Source organism: Heterocephalus glaber, unplaced genomic scaffold, assembly GCF_053883595.1.
Source record: "Heterocephalus glaber isolate CG9 unplaced genomic scaffold, H.glaber_assembly_v1.0 deba00001004, whole genome shotgun sequence".
NCBI lineage: Eukaryota > Metazoa > Chordata > Mammalia > Rodentia > Bathyergidae > Heterocephalus > Heterocephalus glaber.
The window spans coordinates 4,259,097-4,282,716 of record NW_028258179.1 but is presented as its reverse complement, the minus strand read 5'-3'; the positions used below and the strand labels follow the sequence as shown (position 1 = coordinate 4,282,716).

Here is a 23,620-nt window from a genome sequence, read left to right as displayed (position 1 = left end):
CCCACTGCCTCCTCCTCCTCCTGCAGGCCCTGCCCTCCCTCTGACTCCTCTGCTCTCCCCTCTTCCTCTGCCCTCCACCTCCCTCTGGGCTCCTCTACCCTCCACCCCTGCAGACTCCTCAGCTACTCCTACCCCTCCTCCTCCTGCCACCCCTGCCCTGGGGCTTCCTGCCACTGCCCAGGCCCGGGTCCCTGCCAGGGTCACCCGGACCTCTGGGAGCTTGGGAGTCAGGAGCCAGCGGCACATGATGAGCAGTCTGGCAGGTCCCCAGGTGCCCCAGGAAGCCCCTCCCACAGTCCTCAGCCGCCTGGGGGTGTGGCCTGGTCCCTGGTGAGTGGCCTCCTTGGATTGACCTGCAGGCCACAGAGAATGGCATGACTTCCTCTTCTGTCCCCTCTCCTGCTGGCCGCTCAGGGCTCCCAGGGCAGCCTGCAAGGCCTGGGCTCCGCAGCCTGGGGCCTCTGCCCTTGCAGCCCCTCCCCTCCTTCCAGCAGGAGCAGCAGCAGCCTGTGCCTGTCCCCTCCTGCTCCCCCAAACAGCTCCCCCACAGCAGCCTACTCCGGGAAGGGGCTCCCTTTGTTGGGCAGCCTGCCAGGTGAAGCCTGGCTGCATGGCGTTGGGGTGCAGCTGGTGCCTGGGTCCCGGCAGAGGCTGTCTGGGATCCTCCCTGCCCCTAAATTGTCTCTTGGCTGAGGTGTCCGGAACTGGAATTCATACTCTCACTCTCTCTCCCCTGCTGGCCTGGTGACACTCCCTGGGGACGGGCCAGGGGGCCAGGCTGAGGTGGAAGGATGCAGAGCCCCTCTGATCTGGCGGCAGTCTCAGAGGGCTGCAGCCCTGGAGTGTGGCCTGACAGGGGGGACCCCTCTGCACAGGGCCATGTCCCCCTAGGTCCCTGCAGGGTCCCTCCTGCCCTGTCTGGTAAGGAGTGGCACCTTCCTCCACTTTGGTCTCTGGGGCTCTCCCAACCCTGGGAAAGGCCATACCAGGCCCACGCCCTTGGGCTACAGACCCATGGGCCATCTGGTTACTCATCTAAATAATCATTAAACAGAGAAGACATGATCCCTTAGAGCTTGTAATTCAGAGAATCAAAAAGCACACAAATCCTCAACATGTTTAAACTATTTAAATATCACAAGTTTTTTTGTCCCGGTACTGGGAATCGAATTCAGGACCTTGCCCTTTCGAGGCAGGCATGGTCCAGCCCTTTTTGTTTTGTATTTTGAGACAGGGCCTTGATAGGTAGCCAGACTGGCTTTGAAATCACAGTGATCCTCCTGCCTCAGCCTCCTGAGTGCTGGGCAGGTGTGTGCCACCACGCCCAGCATAAATACCACAACTTTTGTAGGAAGATAGAGGCATAAACTGGTAACAGAGCCCCCTGGCTCAGGTTGGGGGTCAGGGAGGCGTCCCTGGGGATGTGACATTCAACCTGAGACCTGAAAGACGGGGGAGGCAGCTGCTTGTGACTCAGAGCCAGAGGGGACACTGCCCCCACATTTGTCCCTGAGCTTCCCCAGCCACGGTCAGGGACCTATGAGGAACGAGGGCCCTGTGTTCCCACGAGAAACGGCTGCCATGCAGAGGCAGCCAGGGACACACATGTGATCCAGGCTGCCGTCCTGGTGATGCTGCCCCAGTCCAGGGTCAGATGCTGCGCTCAGGCCCATTTCCGTGGCTCAACACAGCCCGAGCAGGAATGTGGACAAGGTCTCTGTCTGGTGCTGCTCCAAGATCCACGGCATTTGTGTCGGGGAGCCTGGATCGCTCCCATGGATGGTCAGTTTGCCGATGACTCAGAAGTGAATGAAGCTGGTCTGGAATCCCCAACCTGGAGTCTGAATTTTGTTGCTAAGAGTGAGTGCCAGGCAGGAGGTGGGTGGGGTGTAAGGACCTGTCCTGCTGCCAATGAGGCCCCGCTGCACAGGTGCCCTCTTTCTCTTTCCCTTCCTCTGGCCCTGGGCACTGGCCCAGGCAGGAGACAAAGTGAGCAAGAACTGGGTCTGGGTGGCTGCGTCTGCCCCAGGCCATTTGCACCCACTTTTGGGGCCCCAGATTGCAGGGTCCAGAGGGTGCTGTCAGCTGCGGGAGAACAGGCTATCTCTGGAGCCTGATGGGACACTGCGGCCCTGCGCCTGCTGGCCATGGCTTTGTGTGTGTCTCCCAAGCCTGAGGTCTGACCTCACTTTAGGCCTGATCCAGCCCAGGAGCTGCTGCCTGGGAAGGGATTGTGGCGCTGGCTGTCCGCCCTCCTCTGACCCAGTGCCCAGGCCCTGGGTGGCCTATTCACCTTGCACACTCCCCCCTCACCTGCACACACGGGCTCCTCCTTCCTCCCTTTGCACCGTGCGCTGCTCTGCACCTGGCTTCTCCCCTTCTCCCCCGGATAAACCCACATATTTGGGCTGGGGATTTAGCTCAGTGGTTTCGCTGCTTGCTTTGCAAGTGTGAGGACCTGAGTTCAATTCCCGGTACCAACAAAGCAAAACAAAAAACCCACATATTCGGCCCCATTGCTGCTATAGATCTGTGGACACCTGTACCTGGGGTTGCAGGTTCCACCGGCTGCCTGCTCGTGGGTTCTCAAAGATTCTGTATGAGTCAGAGGAGCCTGTGGCCAGCGAATCGGGCAGCCCATGGGACCATCCCGGGGCAGCAGAGTGGACCAGCTCTGTGAGAACACCCCAGGCCACCTTCACCTTTTGATGATTTGGACACTGCCCTGGGAAACATCGGGGCTCCTTATGCCCTGCCTCCAACTTGCCCCACTCCTGAGGGCCCTCTCTTCTCTCTGTGACCCGTAGCTTCTCCCTCCTTCCCTGCGGCCAGCACCTCAGAGTCGACTGAGGCAGGACTGTGCCATGTCTACCCAGAGAGGAAGTTAGTGACCCCGCTCCTGGAGCTGCTGGAAAGGATCTCTGCCTCTCAGGGGCCCCCCAACCCTCCTGGGGATAAGGGTAAGTCCTGGGTTCTCCGAGGCTTGGCCCAGGTCCCAGAGCTATGGGGACAACGGAGAAGTCTGGGGGAGGTTGCTGGGAGTGCTCATTGTCAGCTGTTCAGGCCCATTGGTCGCCATCTTGAAAACTTGCCATCTTTTATTCTGGTACAGGGCATCAAATCCAGGGGTGGTCTACTACTGAGCTACGTCTCCAGCACTGCACCCCTTCCCTTAAATTTTGAGACAGAGCAGCTGTCTAAATTTCCCAGGCTGGTCTCAAACTTTCTACCCTCCTGCCTCAGCGTCCAGAGTAGCTAGAATTACAGGTGTGTGGCACTGTGTCTGGTAAAACTCTTAGTGGAGCCTTCCATGCTACCCTACCCTGCCACCTCCAGGGGAGCTGGCAGAGCCAAGCTGTAGTTGACTTTTCTGAAAGTGCTACATGGGGGCAATGTGGAAAGGCTCTGAAGGATGTGCCAGGCTTCTGGGGGTTGTTTACAAAGACTCCAACAAGACAGAGCTGGAATCAAGGTTTTCATGAACAAATTACTGTATGGAGAGCTTTTCTCCCATCTCAAATGGCATCCTTCAAACGCCCACAGGGAATGGACGAGAAGCACCAGGATGGGTGCTTGGTGCTCCGGAGAGCATCTCATATCTTCCAGAACTTTCCAAATGAGCACCTGGCGTCTTCATTTATTCTCTGAATGCACCCTCCTCAGCCCCAGCTGAGGTACCCTTTCCTGTCCTTCAAGTACAAAGCTGTTGGGAAACAGCAATATTCCTCAAAGCAATAAAATATTTGTTAAAGACATTTCACAGGAAAACAAGGTAAAAGACCAGGTTATGCACGGCTAGCTCAACTTTTTGTGGTCATCTCCTTACAGAAAGAGAACTTTGTACTTCTTACATAGTTTAGGAGTAACAGGCATTGTATGACCTTTAAAGAAAATTGATTCCGCACAAAGCTCACCCTACCAGCTTCAGTTCCTCAATCAGCAGTTGAGGAAGGTCCTTCCCCGCCAGCATCTTTTTATGTGACATTTGACAAAAATTCCAATTCTTAATATGAGAGTGAGTCTAACCAAATTTTAAAATCTTACTGAGTGAATTTTCTCTTTTATTTGGCAGTCCTGACTGCATCTATTTTCATAGTTGACAGAATTCAAGAAATTTGAATTAGTGTTTCTTCTTCTAAATGAGACAAAGGCTTTGTCACGTGGGGTCTTTTTGAATGAACTGGGGCAGGACACTTTTCAGTGGTGACATTTTTATCCAGACTCCACAAAAAACAAATACAGTAATTACATTTTATCATAGAATGCATTCTAATTTAATGTTTCCACCCCAAAAGCCCAATTTAAAATCAGGAACATCTTATGCAAGGAAACTAATTGTGTCTTAAAATTTGTTAATGCAGATATGACTAGGAATGCAAAAAGAAAACTAAGTAGGGAAATGACACTTGGCATAGGAAATCTGGCTCAAGTTGGACTGAAAGAGTCCTCACCAATCCCCTCTACGTATAAGCACAGGAAACAGCGTCATGAATATTAAGTTCTTTCTGCTTGGGTTCCAATCTAACAGCTTCATCAGCCTTTGGTGACCTGACTGATGACCAAATGAGATTCCAGTAATTCATTTCTGCACTATGACTGCCCTCCAGAGGTTTATCTCTGGGATCATCTCCGACTGAGAATCCTTACAGGCAGCTGACTTCCGAGGGATGAAATCCATGTGGTATCTGCTGCTCTCCTTGGTCACCATTGGCCAGCTCCTAAAGGTAGACCGTCTGCAGACCATGCTGCCACCCCTCAGTTTGGTTCCCGTGTCCCCCTCAAGATCCAGGACTGGCCATGGATCACCTTCAGGTCTCCCGAGTCTCCCTCTGGCTTGTCCGGACTCTCCCTTGGGCTCGAGTTGCTTGCAGTTCTTCTACCTCTCACCAACTCTTCAGTCTTCTGGACTCCAGTCTCTGCCAGCCATGTTAATGTTGCTCTTTTCCAGAGTTTGCTCCTTGATTGCTTTCCTACGCTACAAGTAATTTCCTACAGACCCACAAGCTCCCTCCATGCTTGGCAGGGACTGTCCTGATTTAACACTGCACGTCCTGCGTCTCCCTAGGAGTCCTCTCAGTCCTGGACTGACCTGAACAAATGGTCACCCTGGCTTCATCCCAGGTAGCAAATGGGGGCCACACGGAGGAGCCCTGACGCTGAGCCTTCCCGAGTGCAGGCTGGGAAGTGACCTCAAACCTGTGTGTGGTGGGATCCGGGCCGGGGCCCTGGATCTTGCTGACCACCTTGCTTCCAGAGGCTGGCTTTTCCCTGGCTTGTCGGGCCTTTGTCTACCTTTCCCTTGGTATCCAGAGCAGCAGGTTGGGGCTTTCAGCGTGGACTCACTGAAGAGGAAAGAAAGGATGGGAACTCAAGCGTCCAAGCAGGTTTGGTGCTAAACCTGAGAGGGACCTCCCTGTGTGAGCAGAACGAGGTGTCTCTCACAGGCGAAGAGGCTTTTTATAGCATTTCTGGGCGGGCTTTTGAGGGGGTGGGTCAGAGAAACGGCGGGCCTGTGGCTTGCTGATTCCTCTGCAACCTGCTGACGTGTCCTCTGTGCCCTAGGTAAAATGAAACCTACATTCCTCTAAGATGGTGGCTAGGCTCCTTCGAAGTGCTGGTGTCCCTGTCCGGGCTCTGTCACTCACCCTGGCCGCCTCACATTTGGCCTCTGGGGCTGTGTCCCCAAGGGTCAGGGAAAGCTGGGGTTTGGGTTGGGGGCAGAGAGTGGCCAGGAACCCATGACCCACTGACATAGAATTTGGGCCCTTTCCAGTAGTTTCTGTGAGAGGAGTGTGGGAAGTTGACCTTTGTACTCTGAGGATTTGTGATTCCAGAGCCCAGGCTGTCCTGGAAGTCACCTGGCTGTCACAGAGGAGGGAGGCAGTTGGCCTTTTGTGTGTTAGGGTGCAGGTGGAGAAACAGCCAGGGCATCGAGGGGCCCAGAAACAGTGAGCCTCTACACCAAGGCCGGCGGCCCGTGGTGCCAGCCCAGTTTGCCAGCACCAAAGCCGATAAGGTGGGCAGGGACAGTGGTCTGACCCCATGTCGGTACGGGCCGGAGGGACGAGAGGTGGCCAGGTGGAATGACCAAGCCTGACTCCGAACTTCGGGGGTTGCAGGAAGCTTTGAAGTGGCTCAGATGTAACCTCGGAAACCCAGCCCAGACTCTGGAGGCCAAGTTCTGGAGGGCAGGGCCTGGGACCTGCTCCCTTAAGGGACACAGTCCCTGGTCTCCACGTCCAGTGCCCCATGGTGGGGCTTCCCCTGGTCTCTGATATGCAAAGGGACCCCCATCTTTGTCTCCTGGGGAGGCCAGTTTCGGGGAGCAGGTGGATACTGCTACTTTGCTGGAGGGAGGGGGCTTCCAGGGGCACCTGGAGACCTGCCAGACTGCCCACCACGTGCCGTCCCCTGTGCCCAGCAGGCTCCTGACTCCCAAGCTCCCAGAGGTCTGGGTGGCCCTGGCAGGGACCCGGGCCTGGGCAATGGCAGGAAGCCCCAGGGCAGGGGTGGCAGGAGGAGGAGGGGTAGGAGTAGCTGAGGAGTCTGCAGGGGTGGAGGGCAGAGGAGCCCAGAGGGAGGTGGAGGGCAGAGGAAGAGGGGAGAGCAGAGGAGTCAGAGGGAGGGCAGGGCCTGCAGGAGGAGGAGGAGGCAGCGGGCAGGAGACAGGAGCCTGTCAGGGGAGACCTGCAAGTGAGGGCCAGGATGGGTTGCAGAAGGCAGGGGGAGGGCATAGAAGGGGGGGGCTGGGGCAGCTGGATGGAGCAGACCTGCTTCTGCTTCATAGTTGCCAGTGTCAGGTGGGAGCAGGACCCCAGGGTTCTGACACCTGAGTGTGTCCCAGTCCTGGTCCCTTCCAACTTATCCTTGTGACTTCACAAAAAACTGAAGCCTTGGAGGTGCTGTTGGAGGCAGCAGAGTCTGGTCGGGAACTGGCTGTGCTTTGTGGCCCTGGGAGGCCAGGAGGGGACCTTAGGGGAGTGGGGGGAGAGTCTGGACCAGCACAATGGGGGGGGGGGTTCCGCAGCAGGAGGAGTGGCTGGCAGCCAGAGGGTCCCAATTCTCCTTGTCATTCACACCTCCTTCATCTGGAGCACTGGGGTAATCAAGAGGCCTCCAGGGCTTCATCTTATAAATATGCATATCCAGGTTCTTTTCGTTTGGAAGTATGGATCCAATTGCTCTTATGAACATTGAAAACTCTCCCTTCTGTAATAGCTCTGCCTCCATACCCCATTATTCCCATTATGCAACAGAATTTAATGTACTTTCACAGAATCTCTGCAATTTGGACATTATGTAATAGGGAAAGGAAGACTTCCGGTCACCTTAGGTTATAGATGATATCCATCCATTTCGGGAGCCATTTTCTACCTTCAAACGAAGCCATCTGTAGTCTTGCAACATCTTCTCATATTTCCTCTGGCCCAGGCCACCCCTACGCAGCAGCGATACCCAGAAGGTACAGGTTCCCGCCTCTGGGAAGACGTGGGTGTACTGTGGCAAGCGGGCTTCAAAGGGCAGGCACTCAGGAGGACACAGAGAAAGGGGTGTCCCCACCCCAAACCACCATGGTCCGGAATGGCTGTCTTTGTCTAGGTGGCCTGAGAGTTCAGAGGAAGGGTGGTCTGAGCTGGGCAGCGTGGAGGGTGCAGGCCAAGGGGCTCCACCTGTGCCTGGAGGGAGGAAGACGGGAGCTTCTTTCATTTTTAAAAAATGGACACGAAATAAATAATTGTACAAATCATGAGGTTCAATGTGAAGTTTCAATGCACAGGTCAAATCAGGAGGATGAGCACATCCACCGCTTCAAATACTGATTCTTCATGGTGAAACATTCAAAAATTCTCTCTTCTGGCTGTTTTGAGATATTCACTGAGGATAAGGATGTCGCTCAGTGGTAGAGTGCTTGCCTAGAGTATGCCAGGCCCTGGGTTCCACTCCCACCCCACCCCCAAAAAGAAATGAGTCCTTTTTTATTGATCCAGTCACCCTACTGTGCGGCCCAGCACCAGCACGCACTCCTCTTAGCTAACTGCAACTTTTAGACATTGACCAACCTTTCCCTGCCCCCCTCCCCCTCTCCCTCCCAGACCCAGGAACCTCATTTTAGATTCCACGAAGGGTGAGGTCCTGTGGTATTTGTCTCTCTGGGCATGGCTGTTCCACTTAACCGCCAGCTTCCACTTCCACCCATGTTGTCGCAGTGCTAGGACTTCGCTCTTCCTTAAGGTCAAGTGGGTTTCCACTGTGTGTGGGAACCACATTTTCTCATCCATGCATCCACTTCCATGACTTAGAACTGCAGATGTCTCTGTCATCGAATCTTGAGGCCTTTGGGTGCATTCGAAGTCCATGCTTCGCTTCTAATTTTAGTATATGTGCTGCCTAAGCAAGCACCATGCTTCGCTTCTAAGCCAGCACCTCAGGCAAGTTGTTGAGCCTTTCAATGACTGCATTTGTTTTCACACCTGTAAATGGGGGTGCTCATGGCCTTACCTCATTGGGTGGCATGGTGAGGATGCAGTGAGGAGGTGCAGGTGTGTGCTCAGCACCAGGCAACAGATGCAAGTCTACACTGCCATCCGAGCCGGGTCTGAAACCCACCTAGGAGCTGTGAGTGTGGTGCACATCCGGGCACATTACAGGAGTCCTCTGTGTCTCAGTTTCCTCGTGGAGGCCATTACAGTGTGCACCTCCCGGCTGGCGTGAAGGAGGAAGTGCTTTTATTTGGAAAGTCTTTGCCCACTAAGCCTTAGGATGCACCATGCAAGTCACAGAGAGTGTCCCCATACTCATTAATGACAAGCCCTTGAACAGTCAGGATGGCCAGGGTGGAGATGAAGACTGAGCTCTGTGTGGGAGTGGGGTGTGACCAGGAGGAGACTGATAACACTGGGGAGCAGAGCTGGGGGCTCTGGGGGCTCTATACCGGTGCAGAATCTTTAGCCTCCACTGCATGGTTAAAATAACCATCAAAATCCAATCAATGATTTCCAGGAAGGAAGGAAGTACCATAATTACCCTAAGTGTGGAGGCCCGAAGATGTCCTCCTTTGACAGTTACCGCAGTGATTCTGGGGAACAAAAGGACAGCTCATTCTGCCAGAATTAAGAGTTTCCCTGAAGCCAAAGGAAGATAAAAATGTAAATATGCAGGGGAAGACTGGCTGGGATGAAAGCACTAGCAATAACTAAGTAGAAATTTAGGGCAGGGATGTAGCTCAGCTGTAGACTGCTTGCCTAGCATATGCAAGGCTCTGGGTCCAGTTCCAAGCACCAAATTAAAAAAAAAAAAACATTAACAGCCCAAGTGCAAAAGAAAGAAAATAGTTGTCTTGGGCTGGGGATTTAGCTCAGTGGTTCCAGCGCCTGCCTCGAAAGCTCAAAGTCCCAAGTTTGATCCCTGGTATCAAAAAGAAAATAGTCGTCTTTAGGCAACAGGAAACCTAAAGAGAAAATATATCTTTCAAAAAGGCCCATCACCTGTTCACCTGTGCCTCCTGTCCCCAAGAAATTAACAGGAGTAACTTAGAAGCTGTGACCTCAAATACTGTCAAGAAGGGGACAGAGATGGCTTGGACAAAAAGCCACAGGGAGGCCAGGGGTAGAACTCAGAGGAGAAGAAGCCCCCGGGGCCCAGGTAGGAGGAGAGCCAGGGGCTGAGGACAGGCAGGAAGCTCAAAGAGTGCTCGGCCCAGGACCCTGTCCTCACGAGAGCCAGGCCACAAGGGGCCCTGGAGAACCTGGCTGGGGCAAACTCAGCTGTGTCGAAAGAGTCCAGAGGCTCCGTTCAGGGGGCACGGGGAGCCCCGGGACACAGTGGGCTTCCCCGATTCTGTTAACATGGAACACAGAATTCTTCCCTACCCTGAGTTCAGCAGCAGGGCAGCTTGGATGTTCGTCTTTTCCAGAATCTTCACGGGGAAAGGTCCCCTGCCCCATGCTGTGGACTTCCGGTGCTGGCAGAGCCACAGCTTGGAGAGCCAACTCCTGTGCAATCGAGGGACTGCTGGCGCCATGGGGACCTTGCACAGCCACAGGCTGACGGCTGCAGGCAGGAGCGCCAGGCTCTGAGTGATCAGGGTAGGTCAGGACAGGAACAGGAGGCGAGCCCACACATAGAAGGCTCAGCACCAAGGACTTCCTCCTTTGGCCTGATAGTTGCATCTCCAGGGAGCAACGGAGGGGAGTGGCGGCTTCTAGAAGGCTGCAGGCCCCTGGGTGTTTTACTCCTCCCTGCCTTGGCATTCAGCGTCTTGGATTGTGGTGCATGCCAGCACCTGTGAGACCTCCTCCAAGGAGGCTGGGCATCTTTGATCCCTGCCGGTGACAATCAGGGTCCAGATGCCTTGTGGACAATCAGGGCACAGGACAGGGGCTCGGGACTTGCCAAGGGGCCATTCAGGCTCAATGCCAGGCTGGGGCCTGAGGAAGCCCGTGTGGCAGATCCTGCAGGTTTGGAGCAGAGGGTGAGACAAGCAGCTACCATGGGACATAAGTCTGCTTGAGCCATCGTCCTTTCCTTCCTCAGTTTCCCCTGCCCTCCTCTCTCCTCTCTTAGCTGACACCTGTTATGAGTGTTGCTCTTTTCCTGGGGTCTCTCTACTGCAGAGGCCATATCGATGACGAATGAGGTCTCAGGATTCCAAGGGCAGGTACTCGGTGGGTGCTCTGAGCCCCCTCGTCCTGCTGACGACTCCGTGTTTCTGTGGCAGATGCTGCATTTGCCGTGACCACTGCCATCTTCAGAGTAGGTGACCAACCAGCATTTGTTAATGGACGAACTTGTGACCCCAATTTCTAGATGAGGAAGTGGGCTTAGAGAGTCAGAGAAGCAGAGACTCTCCAAGGGCAAGGCCACTGCGGGCCTGCTGGGCTGTCCCCGGGACCAGGTTCCCTCAGCTGACCCAGGACCCCTTTGCTCAGACACCCTGTCACCCCCTTCCTGTCCCGATCCCTTCCTGTTGTGGCTGTTGTCCTCACCTCAACCTGCCCCCTGCTCCCCGCATGGACCTACCCAGTGCTGTCCCTGAGCTGCCCCACCCCACTGTGATGGATTCTGAGTCACACAAGACCAGTGATTTCTCTCGTGGGACAGCTTTCTGCATGACATCCCTGCACAGTGTGTGTGTGCTCCTGGGGATGCTGGAGGGGTCCCTGCCCCTGAGCCTCCACTCACCGTTCCCTGGCTTGTCCCCTGCAGGGACAGGCGGGCAGGTTTCCCCTCTGGAGGGGCTGCACAGCTGGAGGCCCCATGGAGCTGGCGTCAGGAGAGGATGTGGTGAGTCCCCAGGTGTCGAGGAGCCCTCTTTGGCGAGCTCAGTCAGAAGGGCTTGGTCCCCGCCCTCTTGAAAGAGCTGGTTCCTAAGCATCCAGGCTGCCGGTTGGTGACACTGGAGGTATGTGCTCTTGTCCTCTGCTAGGGTCCCCATCTGGAAGGCAGCAGGAGCCTGCCTGGGTTCCCAAAGCCTCTAGTTTGTCCTAGATGGTGATGGGATGGGCAGGAGCCGGTGGCAGTTCCGGGAGGCCAAGGGGAATTTTCTGAGAAGTCTCTTCTATCTGACTGTCCGGTGTTTTGGTGGGGATGGCTGGGAGGGGCTGGATGGAGAGTGTCAAGCTGTGGGGTGAGTGCCCGGGCAGGTCCCTGCCTGGCCACCCTGGAGGCCTCAGGTCTTTGAGACTCCCTGGACCACGGGAAGGAGCTGCATTTAGGGCAGCTGGCCAGACAGTGCACCAAGCCTCTCAGCGCTGGGTGGGTAAAGCCTTCGAGGAGCGGGGCTGAGCTGTGACACTGCTTTCTGCAGGGGGCAGGGGTCCCCACCTGTCCAGGGCCCTGTCTTGATGTCCAGGCTTGAGCGTCACGTCCTGGTGCAAGGAGCAGGCTTGGAGGCACCCACGGGACCAGTTCCCTGTGACCAGAATCCGTGGCAGTGAGGCAGAATAGCTGTCATGGTCTTGTCAACCTCTTCCCCGAACAATGGGAGCCAGCGCTCTGGAGGGCCAGGCAGCTCCCGGCCGTCACCCTCGGGCTGCTCCTCATGCAGGGAGGACCCACGCAGATGCATCAGCCAGGCCCACCTCAGGTAGTTTCTATTTCTGTAGACACTTGAAAGTCACAACACACGTGCCTCATAAAAAACAGCCCATGCCAGGGTCCTCCGCGGGGCCCCCAAGAGCCTCCTGGGCCTGGCCACTGCCCCTGCCAGGCTGAGTCAGCCCAGACTGTCCTCGCTGCCTAGGATCTGTGAGGGTCCCTGCCGAGAGCCACCAGAGCTCTCCGCCCTGGAGATGGGAGACCCCGGGGCTATCTCTGCTGACCATCTACATAGACCTCTGCAGGGCCCACAAATCCCCGGCTGGCTTCTGGGACTTCCCAGCACCCCCTCCTTTCTGTTCCCCATCTCAAACTGCTGAAGTGCTAGGCCTCATGTTGGCCTTTCTCAGATGCTTGCTGTCCCTGAGGGATGCTGCTGTCTCCCTTCTCTTCCAAAGACTTCCAAGGCCTTCACACACAAACACACATACACTTGTGAGCCCGCAGACTTGAGCAGTTTTTGGTTTTTGGCTGGGCAGGTGTGCAACCCTTCCAAGAGACTGCAGAGTGCAGGTCTTCTTGCTGGAAGTGTGCTCCCCACGCCCCACAGTGGGGTCCACCCAGATGGCAGGGACCCCGCTGAGCTCCTCTCTACCCCCAGAAACAGTACCCTCAGCCACACAGGCTGCCGCAGAGCCATTTAGGAGCCTCCGGCCCCACCCCCTCAGTTTACCCGAGGAAGTTCAGTCCCACAGAGGGGAAGTGGCTCTGCCCGACCAGGCAGGTGGCCAGGCCTGGAGGAGAAGTGACATGGCCCAGCTCACTCAGCTGCACTGGATAGTCCACAGGTAATAGCCTAGAGGCCATTTAGGGAAACTGAGGCACGGAGCCTCTGATCTGACCTTGCTCTTGTTAGATAGACACTGGGAGACCTTCCTGAGGTCAGTGGGGCTTTGTGGGGCTCTGTGCCACCTGGCCCGGTTCAGTGGGCTGCTCCCCAGGACGGGACAGTGGCAGTCCCCACCCGCGCTTTGTGACAGCAGACTTGGTTTGTCCCCAATCATGGGTGACATTTTTCTACGAACCCTCAACTTTCTCTTGGTCTGAGTCAGGGTTTCAGCAGGAGTTCAGTAGGGGAGCTCTGGCGGGCAGCCCTGGAACTGTCCCTTGGGGCTGGCTTTTGTGCCAGCACCTTCCCCAGCCCTGCCCCTCCCTCAGCATCTCTTGGGAAATCACCAAGCACCCTCAGGGATCGTCCTGCGGCCCTTGAGCAAGATGCCGGTGGTGTCTCGGGGATGTGTGTGGGAGTCAGGCCCAGCCACTCACCAGCTGTCACTTCCCTAGCCTCAGTTTACCTCTGTGGGGAATGGAATGGTATTGGTTCCTCACAAGGCTCTTGAATTCAGTAAACAAGGGGGCTACTTGTCCCCTGGTGAGCACCTGACCAGCTGTGCTTGCTGTCATCTAGTGATTGCACTTTTTTGTTTTGTTTTTTGAGACAGGGTCTCACCGTATAGTTCAGGCTGTTCTTGAACTCACTGTGTAGCCCAGGCTGGCCTCCAACTCATGGCAATCCTCCTGCCTCAGCCTCCAGAGTGCTTGATTACAGGGGTGGGACACCATGCCTGGCCTAATGATTGCTCTTGAGCCCTAGCACAAGGTGTCTTGGAGATGCTGGGAGGGAAGATGGAGCAGGAGTTAGAACTCGGAAAATTCCAGATTTGTCCTGGACAGTGAGGACACAGTTCAGGAAGCATGTGCTGGGCTGTGCTGGGCTGGGCTTTGTGGGAGTTTTCTCCATGGAGGGAAGATACATGTAAGCGGAAAGAGGAGCGGGTGGTGGGGCCAGGCAGGCCCAGGAGTGAGGAGGACACAGAGCCTTGGGCGCACGGATGCTTTGCCGGTGCTGCTGTAGGAGCTGGGGGCGCTGGCGGAGGACTCAGGACGTGAGTCTCAGCTGGTCCTTCTCCGCCTGTCGGACCTTGGGGAGTCTCTTCAGCATCCCCATCTGTAAAATGGGTGCAACGATAACACCCCAGGAGTGTGCCCTTCCCCTCCACGGCGCACTTAGCATGGAGCCAGTCACGCGTCCAGTCCCCGAGATGCCCTTCACCCTCCCTACGCAACTCCAAACCTGCCATTCTCCCACAGAGGCAGCATCAGGAGCCTCTGTCCCTGTGCTCCATGTCCGTTGAGCCTTGTGCCTCCTTGCGTCGTGGCCCGGATGCCCAGTTTAGGCGCAGACCGATGGGTTATGCCCACAGCCGTGGCAGGTAACTGCAGCCCAGTGGGCATCTGCACCCAGCTTCAGCTTCCCGCACTGCAGCCCCAAGGACAGAGGGAAGAAGACTGGATGGGGCGGCTCCCGCCTGGGGCAGGTTCCAGGCCCCCCAACTGCACACCTGCTTTGCTCTCCCATGGTGGGGCACGACTGTCTCTGAGTGGGTGCCCTGCACAGATGGGGTTCTGCATCCGAGCTGTGCTCTCCTGTGGTCCGGCTTCTCTGGAAAACCCAGGCCCAGGGAAGGGGGTGGAAGGAAGGCTGGGCTGGTGCTGAGCCACACAGCTGGGTTTCGGGGCCTCAGCTGTGCATGAGCAACCCGGCAGCTGTGCCAGATGGGGTCTGCCCAGGTTGGGATGCTCAGGGTACCTGGAGGCACAGGTGCCACAGTGCCTGGAGACTGCACCATCCAGAAGATGGCAGCAGGATTGGCAGCAAGAGCCAGCGTGGCAAGGCCAGCACCAGGTGCCCAGGACACTGCAGATGGGACCCCAGGGACCATGTGAGAGAGCCTGCAAGATAACAAAGCCTTGGAGTCCAGTTCCTTCCATTCACGGGACAGTTCTCTCCTCTTCATGAAAAAGAGCGAAGCAGTGATACTTTGGAAGAAGATTCCATTTCAGGGTTAAAAACAAACTAACAAAAGCCCCCTCCAGGAAGATCCTGCTTCCTATGTGAATTCCCTCTACAACATTCTGGACAAACAGGTCTCCATCATTGCTTGTATACGTCTGGTGACAGGGAGCTCACTACATAGCAAGGCCGCGTTGTCTGATAGAGACATAGGTCTGCTCACGGCAGGACATGGACCATGTGTGTTTCCCTCTGTGGATCATGAGTGCCCCTTGTGTTTTCTGCCTCTTCCTGTGTTGTGGTCCCCGCCAGCTTCTGCACATGCAGTCCCTGCAGCCAGCCGGCCTCAGGGTCAGAGAGATCAGAGCCACACAAGCACTTCTGCCTCTCTGCTAAATTCTCTCAGGGTAGCCTAGGTTCCCCTCATTTCTCACTTTCCTGTTTACAGGAAGCACACACACACAAACACACAAACACACACACACAGAAATTCCTATTTTCATTTCAGCTGTGGCTGCATCTGTATTTTGTGCGTAAATATTTGTTCCTTCCCAATATTTCAGCAATTCCCTTCTGATTTTATCTCTGACTCATACGTTATTTAAGAGGCTGTGGGAGAGATTGCCTAGAAATGTCTGCTATATGTTAGTAATATCAAGAAGCTGCAGCAGAGCGGTTAGGACTGATAAATAGCTGTTTTCTCTGTGGTCTGAGAATGTGGAGTAGAAAATGGCCTTTGCCTTTAACGACTTTGGGCCGGCCCAGAAATGGGATCAGTTTTGTGAAAGACTTTCTATCCTCCTGCAGAGCATGTTCCCTTGATGAATGATTTCACCGTCCACCCCATCTGCTTGTTCTCTTTATTAATTGGACCATCCAGGTGTCTAATTTCTCTCTTTGATCGACAATATGTTAAGAGAGCCGCACTAAGGTTTCTAACTACAATTATTTTTCCACTTCCGCTCACTTCTTTTTGCATTTCTGGCCTGTTACCACCATGTTCAGCTCTGCTGTGCTCATTGGAACATAAATTGCAAGTTCCTATTTTCCTTAACTTTTACAATGGTAGCATCTCTGTAATCATCTCACTTTTCACTACAAAAACCTATATTGTCTTGGGCTGGGGATTTAGCTCAGTGGTTCCACTGCCTGCCTCGCAAGCTCAAGGTCCCGAGTTTGATCCCCACTACCAAAAAAACCCCCTGATATTGTCATATTCCCTTCTTTTCTAGCATAGCATACGCCTGATAAATCATAGATTATTCATCATTTTGCTGTGCTGTTTCATTTTCTCTGTCTTTCTTACTGACAAAAGATGCTTGGATATTTTTAAATGGATGCTCCTTTTATAGGCTCTATTAATATTAAATTTAAAAATAATATGTATATAGACCTCTATGGAGTTGCTCCTCTTTCTATATTGAGATGTTGCAATTTTCACTTTCAGTTTCTATTGTAAATTTTCTCTTCTTTTTGTCCCTTTAAGGTAGGGAAGAGAATTTAACCTAAATATCCAATTTTAAAAATGTTAGTTTCAACTTCTGCATTTATTTATTTCTACTAATAGTTCACTGAGCTTTGGAACAATTATAGTTTACATACTTTATTTTTGCCTCCTCTTCACTGTCAACCTGGCATTTGGTATCTTTTATTTTGTTTTTTATCCATGAAGGCTGACCTTTTAAAAGTTCCTTTTAGGGCCGGGGGTTTAGCTCAGTGGTTTTGCCTCCTGCTGCGCAAGTGCAAGGACCGGAGTTCGATCCCCGGTACCAAAAAAATTAAAAAAATTTAAAAAATTAAAGTTGCGTTTAAGAATCACAGGTGGGGTTCATGCTGCTGCATTCTCGTCTCCTAGCGGGATCTGCTTTCTGTCTTGATGCTTCTAATTCTCTCTGCTCCTTTATGCTTTGCTCCCAAATTCCTCAGCCAGTACGTCTTAAAGGGTTCACTTCTGACCTGGCAGGATTATGTCTCAGCAGCTGGGCTCTGGTTAGCCCAACACATTTCTTTTAATTTTGTGGAAACCTCACACTTCGCCTCAAACCCATACATGACTACGCTTTGTTTCTTTAATATTTAAGGGAAAATCTAAAACGATTCTTATTATTTTCTCCCTGTGTTTGATATATCTTTAAAGAATCTTAAGTTGCTTTTGTATTTCGTGTGTCTGATGATTTAATTAGAAAAATACATAAAAATCAAGACAAAAAGATAAAAGATTCAAAAACCACTCATTATCTAACTATGTTAGAATGCAACATTGTTTGGTGTATGGAAATTTTTTTCTAGGTTTTTTTTCTTCTATGTGTGGGTTTTTTCAATCATAGTTAAAATCATTCCGAATATATAATTCTATAGTTTGTGGGTTTTTACATAACCTAGTCAGCATAAACATAACATAGAAGAATTTTCCATTGAATAGATTTACCCTAGTAAAAGTAACCTCTTGTTGGCATTTAAAAATGTATATGTACTTTTTGGTACCAGAAAAAAGTACCAAAGTAGACATATTTTTATATATGGTTTTCTTTCTTTTGCATATTTGACATAAGATGAAGTCTAAGACTTATTGGATGAAAGGGTAATGTAGTTTTTCTGGTCATTGTTTAAAATGACCCAATCCCAAACACGTTATTCCTTTTGTATACCGATGAGAGCATACACTTATCAGTATACCATGAGACTCTGCCCAGATTCTTTACTAAATTTGAGAAGCAAAAGTTTTTATCTCTTTTTAAATCCTCTTCTGAGAGCTATGTCCTCTGCCTGTTTGTCTATTTTGAATCTCTTCATAGAGAAAGAACGTAATTTATTCAACATTTTGCCAGCGTTTTGCTTCTTCCAGTGTATTATTTGATGCTTAATTTTTTTAAACAACAAAAAAAATCTCTATTTTTGTTTGGTCAAGTCTGTTTCTTTTGCTTTTTAATCATCCTAAGTTAACAAAGAGCTTTTCCCTCCAGTGCCTTTCATAAACAGATTTTCTATTAAATTTTCATCTAGTTGTTTTATTGTTTGATTTTTTTGGAAATGTAATTCCTTAATGAATTTGGAATTTCTCTTGCTGTGTGGTGTGAGATGGAAATCTAAGTTAGTTTTTACCCCAGAACTGTTCAATGATAGTATCATCATAATTTATTGACTAAACCTTCCCTTTATATTATTGATTTTTTTGGGGGGGAGGGGAATGCCTCATTTTTTCTTCTTATTTCTGTTAAATGTCTTAGTGCATTGTTTGGGGCTTCTGAGTGTTAGTGACTGATTTCAACTTCAGTGTCTTCATTATTTTATCATTAAATATGAAGTTACTGTGCTATAAGCAAGTTACTCTTTATCATGTGTAGAAAATAGTTTTCTATTCCTTCATTTAAATACCTTTTGCAAAAAAATGTGTTGATATAATCAGATGGCTTTTCATTTTTTTTTGCTTTAATGATATGATGCATCATATCAATAGATTTCCTAACATTGAAACTATCTTACATTTCTATACTAAACCTGATTTAGTAACAATGTTTTATAATTTTAATGTCCTGAATTCTACCTAGTAATATTTTAGGAAATATATATATATATTCCCAACTGCATTTAAGTAATAGTTTTTCCCCTGTCATGCCTGATATTTGGATAAGTTTGTTTGATGGTAGAAATTCATTAATATTAGCTTATTTTCTGAAATAGTTCACAGAACATGGGAATTATCTATTGCTTAAAAATTTGAAATGAAGGGCTAGGGGTGTAGCTCAGTGTTTCGAATGTACTTAGGGCTCTGTATTTCATCCTCAGGCCCAAAAGGAAAAAGGAAGGGGAGGAGGAGGAAGAGGAGGAGGAGGAGGAGGAGGAGGAGGAGGAGGAGGAGGAGGAGGAGGAGGGCTGTTTTAAGTTTAAGAGTGAAGTAATTATTTGGTAACATTCTCAGCGTCTTTCTTGATTATTGGCGTATTAACACTTTAACTTCCGGTGTCAACTCTTCCTTCAGTTGTGGTAAATTGTGTTTTGCCCCCAAAGCATCGATGATATCAAGGTTTGTAAATGGAGTGGTGCCCAGCATGAGGCAGTTTCTTACTACTCTGGGCCCCTCTCCACGTAAGCTTAGCCTCTTCTTTTGTATTTCTACTTATGACTATTTGCTTCTTTTTCTTGGCCATAGTTAGAGATCTGCATGGTGGACTGTTTCTGTCCACAAGGAACTACCGATTAAATATATTGATTCTGGTAGTTCTTTTTAAGTAATTAATTTATTTCTGATATTATCTTTATATTTTTTGCGTGATTTCCTGAAATGTTTTGGTCCTTCTTTTCCCTTCTCCTAAGTGATCAAGTGGAATGCTTAATTCATTTATTTAGTTTCTCTCCTCCATGCAAAAATAAATTAAAGCAGTTAGAATGCTGTATTTATCCCATAGGACAGTTTCAGCTGCATCCTGGGAATTTTTTAAAAATAGCCAATCCAAAAGTTTCTTGTATTCTTTTTTTTTTTGGTACTGGGGATCAAACTCAGGTCCTTGCACTTTCAAGGCAGGTGGCAGAACCACTGAGCTAAATCCCTGACCCCTGCATTCTTGATTATGTATCAAATTTTGTTTCCTACTTCTTATTTTATTTTAAAATAATCATCTCTATTTTTTTATTTCCTAGGTTTTTGTGTCTGTGGTCAGAGAATAAAGCCAACATATTTTCTGCCTTTTTTTCTTTAATGGGAGGCTCTATTCTTGCTGGTAGAAAATTCATTTTGGCAACTATTTTTTGGTTACATGAGAAAAAAATGAATTCTCTAAACCAAACCCCAAAACTATTAAGTAAATGGTATTAATTATATTATTTATGTAATTATATGTCCTGATTTATATTGTGTCCATCTGATTTATTCTAAGCTATAATATATTAAAGTTGTCCACTATTTTTATTTTGCCAGTTGCTCTATGAATTATATTTTACTTTATATGCCTTTTTTTGGAGGCAGGATCTCACTATGTAGTCCAGGCTGGCCTCAAACTCATAGCGATCCTCCTGCCTCAGCCTCCTGAGCGCTGGAATTATAGGTGTGCACCACCACGCCCAGTTTATATGCCTTTATACAGTGCCATCCAATGGGTAAAATTCCTATACATCATTGACCTTCACAATTTTGTTTTTCTTTCATTAATAGAAAATAACTTTCTTAATCCTGGCGAGCGACTTTATTCCTAAATCTTGCACCACTAGTCCTGTATATTGCCACCTAGGGCTTCAGTTTATATTTGCTTTATCATCTGGGTCTTTTACACTGAAAATTTCTGTGTTGTTTCAGTGAGCCCTTTATAAAAGCAGAGTTAAATTATATTTCTTAATTGAACTGAGTATGTTGGCAAAGGAAGTTTGAATTTTTCATTTATTGTTGTATTTCAGGGCTTAGTTTCTTTTTCTGTGGTCTTTACTCCTTTGTTATCTAGTCCAATGTTTTTACTTATTTCTTTTTGTCTTTGGGGATCTTGAAGACACATCCTTTCCTTTGCAGTCAGTGCTTACTTTAAGGTTTTAAAACAACCTGACCCTTATGTTTCTGTAATCATTAAAGTAAAAACAACAACAAAAGTTCTGGTGTTCTGCAGCATGGCGGGGCAACTGCAGTCCATAATAACCTACTTTCTCTTTTATGAACTCTGCAAGCTGGAAGGCTCCAAACATAAAGAAATGGTGGAGCAGGACATTTAATGACCTGATAAGACCCGTGCTGTCATGTGCGGGTGTTAAACTATCGCACTGTGCCCCATGAATAAGTATGATTATTACATTAACCAAAAGTAAAATTAAATTGAATTTTTAGAGAGTTGGAGATCAAGCGGATTAAAAAAGACCTTGTGATTCTCCTTTATGGGACATTAGCTGTGCAGCCATGTGCTTCGCTCCACGTTCTGTTACGACCCTCATTCCCGCCTCCTGTTACTCAGTACGTTTTTCCTTCTGTGTTATTTATCTACAGTCTTATAGTAGTCCCTTATCCGCAGGGGACACAGTTCCAGCGCCCTGTGGGAGTCAGAAGCCTAGGATGGTATGGAGCCCTACACACGCTATTTTCTCGTACATGGGCCTCTCCGCTCTCCCCGCGGCTCTGGGGCTCTCTCTCACTTGTGTGCTCCCTTTACAATGCTATATTCGTAACTGTATTCGTCTTCCGCGAAGTCTCCCTTCATAGTTTCCTGCTACCAGTGCTCACCTCAACGTCTCCATTCTGCCTTCTGTTGTTATCTCTTGAAGTCTAAAATTTGGACGGAATTTCTTTCTAGAGGCCACACCAATATGAAAATGGGTTTCTGGTTTCCCCTGAGCCATGACCTGGCCAGCTAGGAAATTCTTCTGTCCACGCACCCTCCCTTAGACCTCTTCTGTGTTTTTATTTTTTAGAGAGGTTTCCAAGGAGCTTGGCTGGGCCATTCTCAGATGTTTGTAAGTCGCTACATTAATGGCATTAAAAATGGCAGCAGACATCTGGGATCAGTTTTCTTTCCACAAATTTTGCATGAATCCTGGCACCTCATCTTCTCTATTGTTTTCATTTTCTCAATTCAATTTGTTCAATTCAGCCCTGCCCCTTGGGCTCCAGGCTGCTGGGGACCAGCTGAGGTCGCCTTGGGCTCTTCAGCTGTAACCACTGACCCTGTTTGCTCAGCCCATGACCTTGCCCTACTCAATTCGTTGTTCTTCCGGCTGGGATTGGGCTCCATTCAAATTCTTTAGAAGAAAAATGAGCCCATCCATCCCTTGTGAAGAAAGGTGGCTTGTTGCTGATGGTGCTTTGGGCCTGGCAATTGGGAAGGTCCCTGTTGCTGCCTGTGACAGACACTAAACGGATCCCAGTGTCATGGGAGGAAGCATCTGGGTGGCCTCCGTGGTGGCCAGGCAGGAGAACCTGCTGCTGGGACCAGTGGGGACACACAGTGCCACTCAGCCCCTCCAGGGCCTGAGCCCAGCAGAGCGGCCAGGCCTGGTGACCCTGCTCCATGTGGGACTTCTGGGACAGGCAGCTGAGGCTCAGCGATGACCAGGGCTTGGGCAGGGCGTTCTCAGAGTCAACTGTGAGTGGAAGCTCTTCCTACCCCACCTTCCTTCCCTCTCTCCTTCTGCAGGGACAGGAGTGCAGGTAGGGGCTGAATGTGCAACCTCCCACTTCTGCTCCCCTTCTCCTAGCCAGGCTGTGGGTGTCCAACATCATCTCAGTATCTGCCTCTCAGAGGCTTCCAGGGACTCCGGCACCTGCAGCCTGACTGAGGGATTGGTGTGGACCCCTGGGTCAGCCGGAGCTGGAGCTGCAATGGTTAGGGGCCCTTGTTTGAGTGAAGCAGATGTTGCCCCCACACTGTATGGACTGGTGCTTCTGAGGGGCCCTTCCTGTCCTCACAGGAACACCGGCTTCCCTTCTGACCGCAGCCTGGAGTGCATTTATGCCTCTTCATCTTACCCCGTTTAGTCCCTGGTTTTTATTTTTAAAGAGTCTTTAAAAGATCCTTTCCTAGACCTTCAGAAGGAATTCAGAGGATTAATATTTCAGGCTCTCTGCTCACTCTGCCATTAGCTGGAAGTATTTTTTTTCAACTGAGTTTCCTTTTGCCAGTCCATAGAATGAGTGCTATCTCTGGCTTCAAAGATTACCACATGAGTAGCTTGTTTGAAGTCCGCCAGCGATGCCGGCATGCCCTTTAGGATAGAGCGTCCTCTCAGAGAGGCCTGATGGCCGCAGTGGGTCTGTTTCCCTCACAAACTCCTGCTGTGGTCCAAGTACACACATTCCAGCTCCCTAGGCCATTTGCTTCCGGTCAAGTCATTTTTTTCCCCTTTGTTATTATTCTTTTGTTTTTTCTAATTCAGCCATATTTGGGCTTGGGTTGGTCTTCGAGTATCATTGATTTTATTCATTTATTTTGATATTTTGAGACAGGGTCTCGGTGTGTAGTCCAGGCTGACCTCAAACTCTTGGCGGTCCCCCTGCCTCAGCCTCCCGGTGGTGGGATCACAGGCATGTGCCACCACACCCCTTCATCCACAGGGTTTGCCTGAGCATGACCCAGCCCCAAACAGATGAGCTGAGTTCCCTTTCTGAGGTTTTCTTGGGGCGGGGGTGGGGGTGGGAGGTGTTGTTGTTAAGCATAAACTTTGTGCTTATCTTTCAGTTCTTGGTTTTCTATTGTTGTGACTTTTCTAAGCTTCCTGCTTTTTGATATTGTAACAGTGGTCATTTAGTCCTGTGTTGCACATGGGCCTGCTTTTCTCATCAGATAAAATTTATCTTGTGGGTGCCTGGTTATACTGGCTATTTTTTGAGACAGGCCTGTGGGTATTTTGTTTCATCTAGAGGAAGCAGGCCAGTCATCTGCGTGGACTCTGTCGCCCCCTGTAGAAGCAGTTAACGCAGGGCCCAAGTTTGGGACTTGCCTCACCAGAGATTCCAGCGCACAACCCCAGGGGCACTGTTCCACACCCTGCAGTATCCTAATCTTTAAACACCAGGAGGTATTTTCTCCCAGATTCCTGAGAGAAGTTCACACATAGGAAAGCACAGACTCTTAGAAAGCCACCACATCAAACAATGTACGTGAAATGTTCAGCACGGAGCACTCTATATGTTTACAAACATCAATCTACTATATACGATTTTTTCTTTTTAATTAAGGGTTAAAAGGGTTTGGGAATGGTATTTCTTACAGGACCTTAAAAATGCCAACATTTTCTCTTCTCACTGGCACTCTAGGGAGC

The 23,620-nt window shown here is 50.3% G+C and overlaps 1 protein-coding gene across 11 annotated transcripts in view; it reads left to right on the top strand.

The window, feature by feature from the left end:
- Positions 1–23,620, top strand: part of Gpr55 (G protein-coupled receptor 55) — a 53,682-nt gene that overhangs the window by 19,244 nt on the left and 10,818 nt on the right. The window contains exons 1-4 of one of the 11 annotated variants that reach the window (XM_087209378.1): positions 1,016–1,860; positions 2,808–2,960; positions 9,914–10,085; positions 11,206–12,085. The exons of 3 other annotated variants lie outside the window; for them this stretch is intronic. In XM_087209378.1, the coding sequence (XP_087065504.1) occupies positions 11,980–12,085 (106 nt within the window). In that variant the 5' untranslated portion in view covers positions 1,016–1,860; positions 2,808–2,960; positions 9,914–10,085; positions 11,206–11,979. Of the gene's footprint in view, positions 1–1,015; positions 1,861–2,807; positions 2,961–4,528; positions 6,966–6,993; positions 7,463–9,000; positions 12,086–23,620 lie in introns of those variants that run through there. 7 more of the 11 variants (XM_087209379.1, XR_015450568.1, XM_087209377.1 and 4 more) reach the window with 7 other exon arrangements.